Below are 13,644 nucleotides of genomic sequence, written 5' to 3' on the forward strand. Positions count from 1 at the left end.
ATTCTTTGTCTGTTTAAAACTTTAAACAACAACCAACTTGGTTGGTCGGTTCCCTGATTCATTTAAACAAGTGTTGAGAATTAGAATTTCGTCTTATGAATGCGACAATTTATTAATCTCAGATCAACGACAGATTAATCCTTATCCTACCGCGCTGTGGGTAATCCAAAACTTTAAACCATGTAGTCTAAGTTTGTATTTTTTTTAAATAAAATAAAATAATTCGCCCGTTTCCAGCAGGTTCAATTATTGTTATCCAAGTTATATTAAGAGTGAATATCATTTTTGATTAGTTCATTATTTGGCCAAAGGATAAATCATCTATCCATAAGTCGAAAATCCTTAATTGACTCTCCAACCATCTGATTTAAGCAACTTCTGTAACCGATTTGCCAAATGGTGATATATTGACATATCAGATAGTACATGGATGTCACATAGAAATAACTTTTAGGGGCCTGCTACACATACAAGTAAAAAGGCCGTACAAGTTTTACAAGTTATCAGCCCAAACTTCATTAACACGCGCATTAACTCATTTTGAATGGAGCGTAACTACACGCGCCCCACTCAAACGGTTCCTCTTCGTCTTCTTCTTCTTCTTCTATTCTCTTCTCTTCTTCTTCTTCTTTGTCTTCCTCTTCCTCTTCCTCTTCCTCTTCCTCTTCGTTTTTTTTTCGATTTTCATGGTTTCTGAAATTCTTCTTCTTCTTCTTGCTGCAGGTTCTTCTTCCTCTTACTCTTCTTCTTCTCCTTTTCTTTCGTTTCTGCACGTTCTTCTTCCTCGTTTTCCTCTTCTTCTTCTTCATTTACGTCTTTTCTCTCTGTTTTCTCTTTTTTTTTTCGATTTTTCATGGTAAAATCGTTTTTGAAGAAGAAGAAGCAGCAGAAGATGAGGAGGAGAAAGAGAAAGAGTTCTAAATTATGCATAAGATGTACTTCAACGAATTTTGGGTGTATTTTTTTAAATTCTTTGGGTGTATTTTCTGTAACCCTTTGGGTGTATTCCTATAATCGTTTGGGTGAATTCTTGTAACCGTTTGGGTGTATTTTCTGTAATCCTTTGGGTGCATTTCTGTAATCATTTGGGTGTATTTGACTGATATCTGACTGATATCTATGGGTGTATCTGACTCATATCTATGGGTGTATTTTTCATTTCAGAAAAAATGGCAAGCATTACAGAAATACATCCAAACGATTACATAAAATACACCCAAGAGATTACAGAAATACACCCAAACGATTACATAAAATACACCCAAGAGATTACAGAAATACACCCAAACGGTTACAGGAATTCACCCAAACGATTATAGAAATACACCCAAAAGATTACAGAAAATACACCCAAAGGATCTTCTTCTTCAAAAACGATTTCAGAGCTTGATGTCAAAAAACAATAGAAATCGAGAATAACGAAAAAAGAAAACAGAGAGAAAAGCACGTAAATGAAGAAGGAGAAAGAGAAGGCAAGAAAAAAAAGAAAAGAAGAAAAAGAAAAGGAAGAGGAAGAAGAACGTGCAGCAAGAAGAAGAAGAAGAAGGTGCAATAAAAACGTGTCGTAACAGTATGTGGAGGAACTAACGTTAACGACGAAGAACAAACCAGTGAGAAAGGAGAATAAAAGAACGATCGAAAAAGAAGGAGAAGAAGAAGGAATGTAGCGCGTGTAAGGAACGTAGCACTTGCCACGAATTTTGGGATTAGAGTTTAATTGGCTTGTAATACTTACAAGCCCTAATCGCTTGTACACAGAGTTTTCCCCTAACTTTTAAATATAAGGAATAATAAACCCTTTAAAAAATTAAATTCTCTCTCTTCTCCAACTTAATGTGCCCTTCTCTCTCTCCTCCATTCTTCTCTCTCTACCTTCTTTCCTTAAACTTCTTTTCACCAAGAAGTTATTACTTGACCACCAATTAATGTATTAAAAATAACCATGAAAAATTAAAATTCTGACAAATCTAAGCATAAAATAATTAAAATTAATTTGTAACCATAAAAGATAAGTTACTCTTGATAAAACTATCTAAATTTTAAAAAATTATTTAAAATTTTCAAACCACACTTCTTAATTTATTCTCCAATACTCTAACTCTATTGCATACTCCTCCCAACTATATTTATCAGAATCAATTCGTTGATCGAACCAGTCAGACTATTAGGTCACTAGGTCTCTAATTCAACCGATAAATCACGGATTGAACTGGTTAATCCGATCTTATTTAAATAAAACTAAAAATATAAAATAATAAAAAATTTAAAATTAAAATTTGAAATATTTGTCTTTACTAATATTTGAACAACAATTAAGTCTCAAATTCTAAAATAGATATGAAATTAGTCAGTACTACTAAAATAGTATCTTAATTTGACACAATTAAGAATAACAATCTATAAATTATGTCCAAGAAGTAATTTCAAAATCCAGTTATTTATCTTCATCTGATGTTCTTGAGATGATAATGACTTGGATTTTTTCGATAATGGGAATTGACCGCACCGACGCTAACGGTGAGAGAGAGGGTGTGTGTGGTTGTTAGAGGTGGGTATGTTGATGTGAGAGAGAAGATGAAGGTTTTTATAGACTTTAATTAGATTTATTTAATCAGTTTTAAATTTTTTAAATTTTAAATTTAAACAATTTAAAATTAATTATTAATAATTATAATTAATTGAGTTGTTCATTTTTTGACTAGTTAGACACTTGGTTCCTATACTTTTCCATATTTTTATCTAACACAATTGTTATCAAACTTAACTCGATCAGTTCAATTTGACCGAAAATTCGCTAACCTGGTCCTTTGGCCAAGTTGAGCTACTTGTGCCCCAGGATTAGACCCAAAAAGACGCGGGTCTGCCCGCTGGATTTTGTAAAAATCGGTGACCCAGCCATTCTATACAATCCGCACCTGGTCATGCTTTTTATTTTTTATTTTTTTTAGATATGAAACTCAAGGGTGTTTTGATTTAGAGTTTAAAACATAAAAAGCACACTGTGGCGGAGTTTAAAAAAATTTTGTGGGGTGAAAAAAAATTTTGGGGAGAGGGGAATTTAACATAAAAATTTAATAATAATATTTATATCAAAATAAAATTTATAAATATAATTATTCTTTAAGTTTGTTACTAATAAGATAATAAATAAATAATTTTATAAGATAGAGAATAATTATTAAGATACTTTTGATATAGACCCTATTTAAGATAAGCTCGTCTAACATCATCTCTCTTGTTTGGATGATATTGCCAAATATGAAGCCGTTTTCCAAGGTCTCATTCCAAAAAATTAAAGTCAAACTCATCAGATGCAACTCTTTAAATTTTTGAAAGTTGTATCTCACTTTCTTTGTGATTCATTAAAGTAGAAAAATTATTTACAAGTGTTAATATTGTAGAAGTTATATGTTTTTTTTCTTGAATATTAGCTTTTTTCTTAAAAAATACATCAATTCTTTGAGTTTTTATCATTATTTTGTATAAAAATTTGAATATATATCCTGTAAAATATTTAAAAAAATTAAAAGGATAAATATTAAAATTTATAATATTTATTGATTTTTTTAATCAATTTATACAAATACAATAATATCAATATGTATTGAATATTCTAATATTTTTTATCATATCAAAAATTAAATAAAATAAATAATAATATATAAAATAATATTAAATTAAATAAATAAAAAATACCTAATTTTTTAACAGAGCGTGCTTTTTATAATGAGAAGCAAATCAACAAGCAGCAAAGAGCATGTTTTTATGGTGTTTTTATAATGATGATTTTTATTTTGTTAGATTATTTTTTTTATTCTTATCTTTTTTTGTTAGATAACTTATTTTATTTTATTTGATTGTTAGATGATCTTTTTTTATTTTTATCTTTTTTTGTTAGATAATTTTTTTAGATATAATTTAATCAACAAAGACTCACTCTAAAACTAGAATTGAATCTAGATACTCTAAATTATAATAGAGTATTTGAGCCAAATCAACTACTCTTTATTTTTTTAAAATCTACTACTAATTTTTTATAAAATATTTGCGAGGCCATGGCCCCATTGTCCTAAACACTATTTTGAATTTCTTGAACACTTCCATTTTTGTTTGGCAACTTTCTTTTCCTGTGAATGTAAATGTAATTTTATACTCAAATTAACGCTTACAAAAAGTAAAAAGTTGTAGCTTTTGCTTTCAGTAATTAGCTTTAACTATTAACTTTAAAATTTTATTTTCTTTATATCAATCCTACCTTTCATATATCTTATTATTTTATTTATGAAATTCTTATTATCTTTTATATGAGCTTTCTTTTATTGTTAAATTTTGTTTGATATTGTATATTTTTATAAGTGTAATTTTTGTATATTACATTTATTATTGTTATTTTTTTATAATATGATTCATTAATTTCATTAGATAAAACAAATTAAACAAAAAATTAATCATAAATAACAATAGTAATAGAAAATTATAACATACAAAAAAATACTAAAAATATTTAAAAAAATTATATAAAAATACTAAAAAGGTATAAAAAATTAAATATACTTAAAAAATACTATAATTTAATATTATATATTTTTTAGTAATTATATATTTAATTTTAACTAATATTATCTAAATAATTTATTTTATAAAAATTAATTTTAATTTAGAATTACCAAACATAAATCATATTGACATAAACTCACTTTTACTCAAAATCAATTTTACAAAATCACACTCATTTAACTCCAATTTCATAAACCCCAATTCAAACGTACACTAACACCCATGCTTTTAAAAATTGGACCGGATCGATCAGTCGGACAGATTTAACTGCAAACCAGAAATTAAAATGGTTCATTTACATTTGGACGCCGTTTCAAAAAAGAAAAGCTGCCTTTAGAGTTCAGACTTTCACTCTCGTCTCTTCGCGTGACCCCTGCCCCTTCCTTCCTGAATCAGAAAGCAACCCTAGCCTCCAAACTTCAAAGGCTCAAACGGTAACCTTAGCCTCCACCACCGCCATTGTCTTCGTCGTGGTAGCCTTCGTCGTCGTCTTCGTCTCACCGTCGTCGTCTTCGTCTCACCGTCGTCGTCTTCGTCTTCCTTTTGTCGCGTTCGTCTTCGTCTGCCACTCTGCTCTATGGTCGCCGTCATCCTCGTCTCCCCTCTGGTCGCCGTCGCCGTCGTCTGCTCGGTGCAGGTCAGTTCTCAGTGCTCGCGTTGTCTCTTTTTTGCGTCGCGACAGCACCGCCGTGCTTGTTCGCGGGGTCGCGGTGGAGCACACCCGAAGAACCATTAGCGCCACCCTCGTTCATCGCGCCACCACCGTTCGTAGCACCTCCGTCCTTGTTGCCATTCACCGAGGCACCGACCTTGGTGCCATTGCTTCGCTCCGCCGTGCGACAACAGATCCACAGTGAGTTTTGCTCAATTGAATTTCTTAGGTCTAAACTTTCAGTGTGTAGTTCTATTACTTCTTCCACTGCATTTCTGATTTTTCAAATTTGGCATGAAGTTTTTTAGTTGATGCAGTTGGTTCTGCTGTTGCCGAATTTGTGTTGCTGCTTCATTGTAATTACTAATTTGTAATCATTTAATTTCTGTTGTTGCTGATTTTGCATCTGAAATTGTGGTTGGTGATTGCTGAATTGTTGCTTGATTCTAGCAAGATTGAAAACATATCTAGTTAGCGATGATTGAACCATCTTAGAGCTTTCCCTTCCTTAACTTGAATCATTGAATGATTAGCTATGATTCCCTTCTATATCTAGTTGTTTTGAACTCTATATTCTTGGTGTTATTGAATCATTGAATGCTTTTGTTGGTTAATTTTTGGAAAAGGTTATTAACTTTTGTTAAAATTATGCTGAGATTTTGCTAAAATTGTGATTGGCTGAAATTCTTGTTAATCTTTATTAAAATTATATTAAAAATTTTGTTAAAAGTTTGTCGGAGCTTTTATTTGTTCATTATGATCCGTCTTTTGTTAGAGAAGAAATAAATTTGTGATATTTGTTTTTAATGAAGAAATAGATGAATTGAAATAACTCAATTAACTAAATGAGTAGATGACCGAATATTTGTTATTGGTTTGGTTAATTCAATGAATTTCTTTTGTTTTTTGTGACTTTATTAATGAGTTCAATAGTGATATAATGACTAATGATGACAAATTGTTAATAATTGATGAGATTAAAAGTTATATTAGATTTTGATTGATGTAGTGTTTTAAATTTGGAAGATATTTTAAGGCTTATATTTGACTATAATTATATTTAAGGTGTTTATTTATAATATATTTTTTATTTTATTATAAAACGATTTTTCTAGTTGAATCACAGTTGAACCAGTTGGACCAATAAACTAATGAACTAATAACTAAGGCAATTCGATGACCGGTCCGGTTTTCAGAACCTTGATAACACCCTAACACGGTAACACCCTCAGAACGTCTCCCTCTTAGACTCAAACTTTCTCTTCTCTCTCACTGCCCTTACTCGAGTCTCGTCTCAGTCACACTTCACTTGGCGTCTCGTCGTTCGTCTCGCGGCCTTCCTCGTCGTCTCACTCAAGTCTTGTCCCTAGGCTCCTCGTCGCCGGCGGCAGAGGCAACTCCTGGGGTCGTAGCTTGCTTCATGCCTCTTGTGGGGTCGTCTTCTGGTTTCTGCTCGCCGTCTTCTGGTTTCTGTTCGTCGTCGTCGCCGTGGACTGTTAGTAAGTCCCCTGTGATCTCTTTTCCATATTTTCCTTCTCCCCGTATTTTGAGATGTTGCTGAATTGCTAAACTCAATTAATTTGCTTTGTTGTTGATGTAAATATTGCTGTAAATCATGAATGAACTAGGAATTGTTGAATTTGTTGTTGTAAGTTGAATTTGCTGCTGAATTTGTTGTTGTAGGTTGAATTTGTTGCTGAAAATATCAGCGGGATAGTTTTTTGGTTGATGAAAATCATTTCTAAGTTGAATTTGTTGCTAAGGATCACTGAACCTAGAATTTGTTGCAGTCTTGTCGAAATGATCACTTAGCTAAATTTTTTGCCGCTGTAAATCATCTTGGGAGCTAAATTTTTTGTTGCTGAAAATTATCATAGTTGAATTTGTTGTTGAAAATTATCAATGAGCTGAATTTGTTTCCAGAAGAATAGATTTGCTTTTTAGTATTAATTGAGTTGATTCTTACATAGGCAATATTGATTTGGTATAATTAGTTGAATTTAGTTTTTAATTAGTTGGTAACAAGGCTACGGAAGATATAGATGCAAATAAAAAAGAAGGCAATGTTGGTCAAGCTCCAAATTTGTCCGATTTAAAGATATAGATGCCGATTTTGAGATCACTCCTTGGACTTCATTTACGTATTGTGTTATGTTTTGCTCTCCATTTAAATTAAGAAAGTATTTTATACTAGTGAGTAGTTTATTTTTTATCTTTACATCATTAGTTATGTTTAAGAATTGATACTTGTTTGTTATTAATATGGTTGTGAGGCATGCTTTTGAATTTTGAATTTTAAGCTTATTTTTTGTAATTTTATATTTATATTTAATTGTGACTGGATTAACCGGGTCTACCAGTAACCTATCGGTTGAACAAGTGACCCAGTCGTATAATCGGGTCGTTTAGCGGTTTGGTCCTTACGAATATGCCTAACACACCATGATACAGTAAACGTGAATTACACAATTTTTTATGATTATGCTACGTGTACACCAAAATCAGTCACAGTATAAAATACATGTTGAAATACAAATACACATTGAAAATAAATTAAACTACATGTATTTATATACAAATACATTGGTAGCTGTTTTTAGTGTACGAATAACATTTTGACTTTTTTATCCATTCTTAATTAATTTTTGACAAAATAGGTGTTTCAATTAAAAACAAATGAGAATATGGTTCTTCAATCAGAGAGTTTAAGAGGTTCTTTAGTCCTTCTCAGCCACGTTCCTCCTCATCTCGAGGCCACTGCCGAGCAGGCTCGCCAGTCCGCTGCATGGTCTCTCTCTCTCTTGCTTTCACGAAGCCACTGATCAGGATGGCAGGTTCCTTGCGTTGTCTATCTCTCCCTCTCACAAAGCTGCTGCCGCTGTCGTCTCGCAGGTCCATCCCCCTTTCTCGTTGTTCGTGCTCCTTCCTTGTTCTTCATCAAAGATTGTTGTTCTTTTCATCTTATTTATTGTTTTTATTCTAAACTAATTGATTCTTATGATGTTAGTATTAAGATTGATTGTGCTCTGTTTTTGTTCTCTCTGTTATTTCTTATTTGGGGAATTTCATCAAACATGTTCTGCTCTATGCATTGCAAAAATATGCTTGTGGTTGTCATGGTTTTGTGATTGCATTACACAATTATTTATTATTTCCTTGCTTTTCGAACTAGAGTTGGTTGATTTGAGTCAGGGAAGTTATGAGGAGAATTTTCACTCTCCACTATGATTGAACTCTGCTTCTGTTGTCTATGGCTCTCTCTATCTAGAAGTGTGGTTAGTCACTAGAAAAGACTAGTGTTATAGTAATTCTCCTCATGTGTAGGAACATAGAAGTGTTAGATTAGACTAAGAAATTGTAAAAGCAAGTCACGTCATTTACTTTGTTTCCTTATTGTATCTGAAAACTATGATGACTTGTTTTCTCTCAATGTAACAAGTAGTGACAACAATGAATACTCACCTTCCACCAAAATTGTAGTGCCTCATAATTGTAGTGCCTCATAATGCTTGCATAATATTACATGTGGTGTTTCTCATGTTAAGCATACAACACTTAGCTGATTAGAGTCATCTTTATTCAAGTATTTAAATCCAAATGGAGGATTCTTTGGGTTGACTTAAGCTAGAGCCATAGATCAAATAGCCTTTCTGATATTCAGATTGTCTGAAATAACAAGGAAATAAATACTTAGTTGATTAGAGTCATCCTTATTCAACTATTTGTTCTTATGCTATGTAAAATCAAGCAACACAATTTATATCAAGCACCAACTTATGAAGCTAATAATAAGTAGTAATATTAGTGCTATCATTTGTGGAGGTGTGCTCTCAATTTTTGTGTGTGAAGTACAGAGAGTGAAAACTGAAGTGAGTTGTGCCTATTTGTGCAGTGCAGTGCAGTGAAGAAAATTCATGTGAGTGAGTGGCAGAGAGATCAAATAAACAAGACTGAGGTTGCTTATAGGTGAGCTAGTAAAAATATTAATGTATGACATACTGGCTTGCTGAGGAGTTAATTATAAGTATGAATTGTGGTCCCTTTAAATTGGATAATAAAAAGGTAAAAGTCCAGTTTTAGTACCTTCTATTAATGTATAATATTTTGATTTTTTAACGTGGACTACTTATCTTCCAATCTTTGTGGTAAAGATTTTTGTTTTCTGAGTGTTGCTCTCAAGTTATTGGCTTTCCTGGGTAGAGCACGGGTGGTTACAAAAACTAGCCTTTTGATATGCTATCGTGGGGCCATCTCTTTGGGAGTTGAGTTATTCTTGGTTATGGGATCTTTCTTGAGGATGCTAAACTTTATGTTTTGTAGCCTGATGGACATAGTATTAAGCCCTTGGGTTAATAAATCTGTAATAACACAAGGTTGCTTTGTGCTGAATATGTTACTTTTAAAGATGTCTTTGCATTTGGTGGTTATTTAACAAATTCTGAAGGCACTCCCTTATGATACTTGATTTACCTTGAATTCTTATGTGTGAACACCTTCATTCGTGAATTATTTGTGATACTTTCAATGGTGCTTGTTTTAAGGATTTAGGATTATTCCTTGCAGGCTTGGAAAAATTGATGATGTTAGTTGTTTTTCTTTATTGTTTAGTGTTTACAGTCATTTAGGGACTAGAAAGATTAAAATTTTTCTGTTTGACAATTTTGTTTTATGATCCATTTTGTAATCTATTTGAGAGGTGTTATTTTCTATATTATTCTCCAGGTTATGCTGTTATGACAAGTGAAGATTCTTGTTCATTGTGTGTTCCTATCCATAAATTCAATGGATATGGAGTATGGGGGCCTATGACAAAAGAACTCAGGCCAAAGTTTGATGCCTTTACATTTCAAGTGAATTCTCAATTCGGCTTTCATATTCCAGAGATTCAGATTTAATATCTGCTTGTGTGCTACCCATGGTTCGTAGACTTTCATCCTATTCTTCCAATGAGTTCATTCTTTCACTATCAACCTCCAAAATTTCACCTTTCTCAAAAATTTCAATTTTATCGACATCATCATTATCATCATTATCATCATCATCTTCTTCTTCTTCTTCTCCTCCGCCTCCTCCTCTAGTCCCTGATCATGTCTCTCATTGTAAACCAATTTTTAGTCCCTTCTACCATCTCCTTCCTCATACCCAAAACCCTAACAAAATAGTCAACCTCATCTCTTCAACCTTGAAGCAAAAAAGTCCCAACCTTTCACTTCTTCAGAATGATATCAGAGCTATTCTCCCCAAATTGGGTGCCAATCAGATCTCAAGGATCTTACTTAGGTCCCAATCAGATTACTCTTCAGCTCTCACCTTTTTCAATTGGGTTAAGCATGATTTGGGTATTATACACACTGTTCAGAACTATTGCATAGTTATTCACATACTAGCATGGTCTGGAATATTCTCCGAGTCCATGAATTTGTTGTCTGAATTGATACAATTGGTTGAGGTTCAGAGTTTTGCCCTAAATGAAGACATTCATCAGAATTTGGCTGTGTGTGCTGAAAATTGTAATTGGAATCCAGTGATCTTTGATATGCTTATCAAGGCCTATGTTAAGGTTGGTATGATTGAGAAGGGTTTAGAAACTTTTCGGAAGAATGTTGAGGCTTGTTTTGTGCCTAGTGTAACTGCTTGCAATTGTTTACTTAGTGGTTTGTCTAAGTTTAACTATGATGGTTATTGTTGGGAAGTATATGAAGAGATGGGTAGACTTGGGATACATGGGAATGGTTATACTTTCAATATTTTGACCCATGTTTTGTGCAAAGATGGTGATTCGGATAAGGTGAATGGGTTCCTGGATAAAATGGAGGAAGAAGGATTTGAACCTGATTTGGTGACATATAATACACTGCTTAATAGTTATTGTAGGAAAAGAAGGTTGGAGGAAGCATTTTATCTCTATAAGATCATGCACATTAGAGGTGTGATGCCTAACTTGATTTCGTTTACGGCCTTGATGAATGGCCTTTGTAAGGAAGGGAAGGTCAAGAAGGCTCATCAACTTTTCCATCAGATGGTTCATAGTGGGATAGATCCAGACATTATTTCATATAACACTCTCATAGGTGGTTATTGCAGAGAAGGAAAGACACAAATGTGTAGATTGCTATTGCACGAAATGATAGGAAAAGGGATTTGTCCCGACAACATCTCTTGTCGGCTTGTCATTAAAGGATATGTAAAGGATGGAAAGTTGGCATCTGCCTTGAATTTGGTTGTGGAGCTTAAGAGATTCAGAGTTAAGATTCCTGAAGATTTACACGATTATCTTCTAGTTGCATTGTGTAAAGAACGTAAACCGTTTGCAGCTAGGAGTCTTCTGCAAAGGGTATCCGAGGATGGTGGCTATACACCTAAAGTGAGTACCTATAATGAAGTTGTGGTGTCTCTATGTAAATTCAATAATGTGGAAGAGGCAATCGCATTGAAATCTGAGATGGCAAAGAAGGGCATGAGTCTTAATCTCAGTGCCTATGGAGCTATTATACGCTGCTGGTGCGAGGCAAACAAGACTATGGAAGCTGAAGGTTTGTTGGAGGAAATGGTTTGTTCTGGTATTCTCCCTGATCTAGAAATATGCCGAGTGTTCGTAAATGGCTATTGCAAAGAACGAAATGTCGAACAAGCTGTTTTGTTGCTGAACTTATTTGCTAAGGAGTTTCGAGTTTATGATACCGAAAGCTACAACGCAGTTGTCAAAGTCTTTTGCGAGGATGGTAATGTGGCCGAGTTGATGGAGCTTCAGGATAGGCTGCTCAAAGTTGGGTATGTTCCGAACAGCCTAACTTGTAAGTATGTGATCCAAGGATTGCAGAAAACTATGGTACTAGATAATGAGTTATTGGACCAAACCATGCTTGAAACCTAGTAATAGTATTGTCCTAATCTAGGATTGTACCCCTCCCACTTGGCCAATTTTTTAGCCATGAATGCCCCAGGGCAATTCTTAACAATGTCTCAGCAAAATTCATAATTTAATTATGAGAGATACATAAACATAATTATACGAATATATAGATATATAGATATATAGATGCTTATCTATATATTGTGTTACATGCTTTCCATTTGCTTTGTGCATGTTCCAAATTTCATCAGGAAAGCAAATGTTACTATTGGACCAGAAATTTAAATAATGTCACAAGCCCAATTTGTTTAGCATGCATGGACCGAAAGAAAAATGGGATTGGGGCATATTGATGAAAAACCCAACTCTTTGAATTTGGTTGCTTGCCTCCAACGGATTCCATTTCTCAATTTGGATGGAATTCAAATTTAATTAATGCATTGGAAACATAAGAAAGAGAGAGAAGATTGATTTGATGGATATTATGACTATGCACGCCACTCTAAGGGAAGTAAAAAAAAGCTATTCTCAAATTAATGTGTTTAACCACTCTACATTACTTTTCTTCAGATTCTTTTATTCTCTCTCATCTCTTTCTTCTTCTTTCTTTGGTCCTTGTCCAGGAAACAATGGAAGAAATGTTCTTCAACCAAGAAAAAGAAGAAGTTGCATGCATCAAGACTATCAAGCTAATGATGGCAAGAAAACATACTAAAATAAAAATGAGCTGTAGCTAAGATACTTACCAAATATGGTTAGATTTGGTGAGGTTATCTTGAGCTTTTCATGCTCAAAAATGGACATTGAAGATTCGGCCAAGAGAAGAGATCTTTGGAAGCATGGCTTGTCTTTGATTCTGCTCAACCACCACAGGAAGTAGCTAGAGTGGCGAAGTGATGGTTGAGGCAGAGATTGAAGCAGATGAAGTCATCATCATCATGAAGCATCAAGGGCCAGAAATCCATCTTGGAGAGGAAGCCAAGGATGGAGAGCTCGGATTGATGAAGAGTGATGATCAAGAAAGGACTAGAGGTAATTGCATGTTGGGTTTTGCATGGTTATCTCTTCTCTCTCTATGTGGCCGAACCGGTTCTGTTTCTTGAAGGAGGAAGAAGTTGGTTTGGGTGTTGGCTTCAAGTGTGGAGGCTTCTCTCTTCTTTAAAAAGGGAGAACAGCCACTGTTTGGAGCAAGGAGTAAGATTTGAGAGTGCAAGGCACAGAGTTCTCAGAGCTACCTAAGCTAGCAGTTCTTCTTCTCCTTCAATATTTTCCATTTAATATTTTTCTGTTTAATTTTGTCATGTCTTGAGTCTCATGGAAAAAGGCAAACAAGTGAGGTTTGTATGAAAAAGCCATAGAGCGGAAAAAGGCAGAGAGTGCAAAATTAAAAGAAAAAGTCATAGATGTCTTAGAGTTCCTTTGTACATCTGTGTTGTGTTTCATGATTCTGTGGGAATCCCCTTGTAAGTTGGGTTAGCACTTTACAAGTTGTAATCTGGATGATTATAGTGAAATTCCATCATTGTTGTGATGGAGACTGGATGTAGGCTGCACTGCACTTAGCAGCTGAACCAGGATATAT

General features: G+C 33.8%; 1 protein-coding gene across 20 annotated transcripts; it reads left to right on the forward strand.

Moving 5' to 3' along the window:
- Positions 1-4,806: 4,806 nt before the first annotated feature.
- Positions 4,807-13,644, forward strand: LOC112738111 (pentatricopeptide repeat-containing protein At5g40400). Of its 20 annotated transcripts, none has more exons than XM_072215400.1 (6): positions 4,851-5,410; positions 6,325-6,708; positions 7,867-8,101; positions 9,102-9,175; positions 9,932-11,980; positions 12,686-13,644. In XM_072215400.1, exons 5-6 carry the CDS (start codon positions 10,125-10,127, stop codon positions 12,753-12,755), a joined length of 1,926 nt encoding a protein of 641 aa, XP_072071501.1. In that variant the 5' UTR covers positions 4,851-5,410; positions 6,325-6,708; positions 7,867-8,101; positions 9,102-9,175; positions 9,932-10,124; the 3' UTR covers positions 12,756-13,644. The 20 variants fall into 20 exon arrangements, with proteins under 20 accessions (XP_072071505.1, XP_025644269.1, XP_025644193.1 ...); XM_072215409.1 differs by lacking the exon at positions 12,686-13,644 and adding an exon at positions 12,314-12,456; XM_025788413.3 differs by lacking the exon at positions 12,686-13,644 and having other exon boundaries at positions 4,868-5,410; positions 6,325-6,428; positions 6,508-6,708; positions 9,932-12,271.

Source organism: Arachis hypogaea, chromosome 2 (genome assembly GCF_003086295.3).
Source record: "Arachis hypogaea cultivar Tifrunner chromosome 2, arahy.Tifrunner.gnm2.J5K5, whole genome shotgun sequence".
NCBI classification, from domain to species: Eukaryota; Viridiplantae; Streptophyta; class Magnoliopsida; order Fabales; family Fabaceae; genus Arachis; species Arachis hypogaea.

What these genes read in the sequence shown, in the direction of transcription:
- LOC112738111 (XM_025788484.3), top strand. Translation starts at nt 10,125, where the DNA reads ATGGTTCGTAGACTTTCATCCTATTCTTCCAATGAGTTCATTCTTTCA.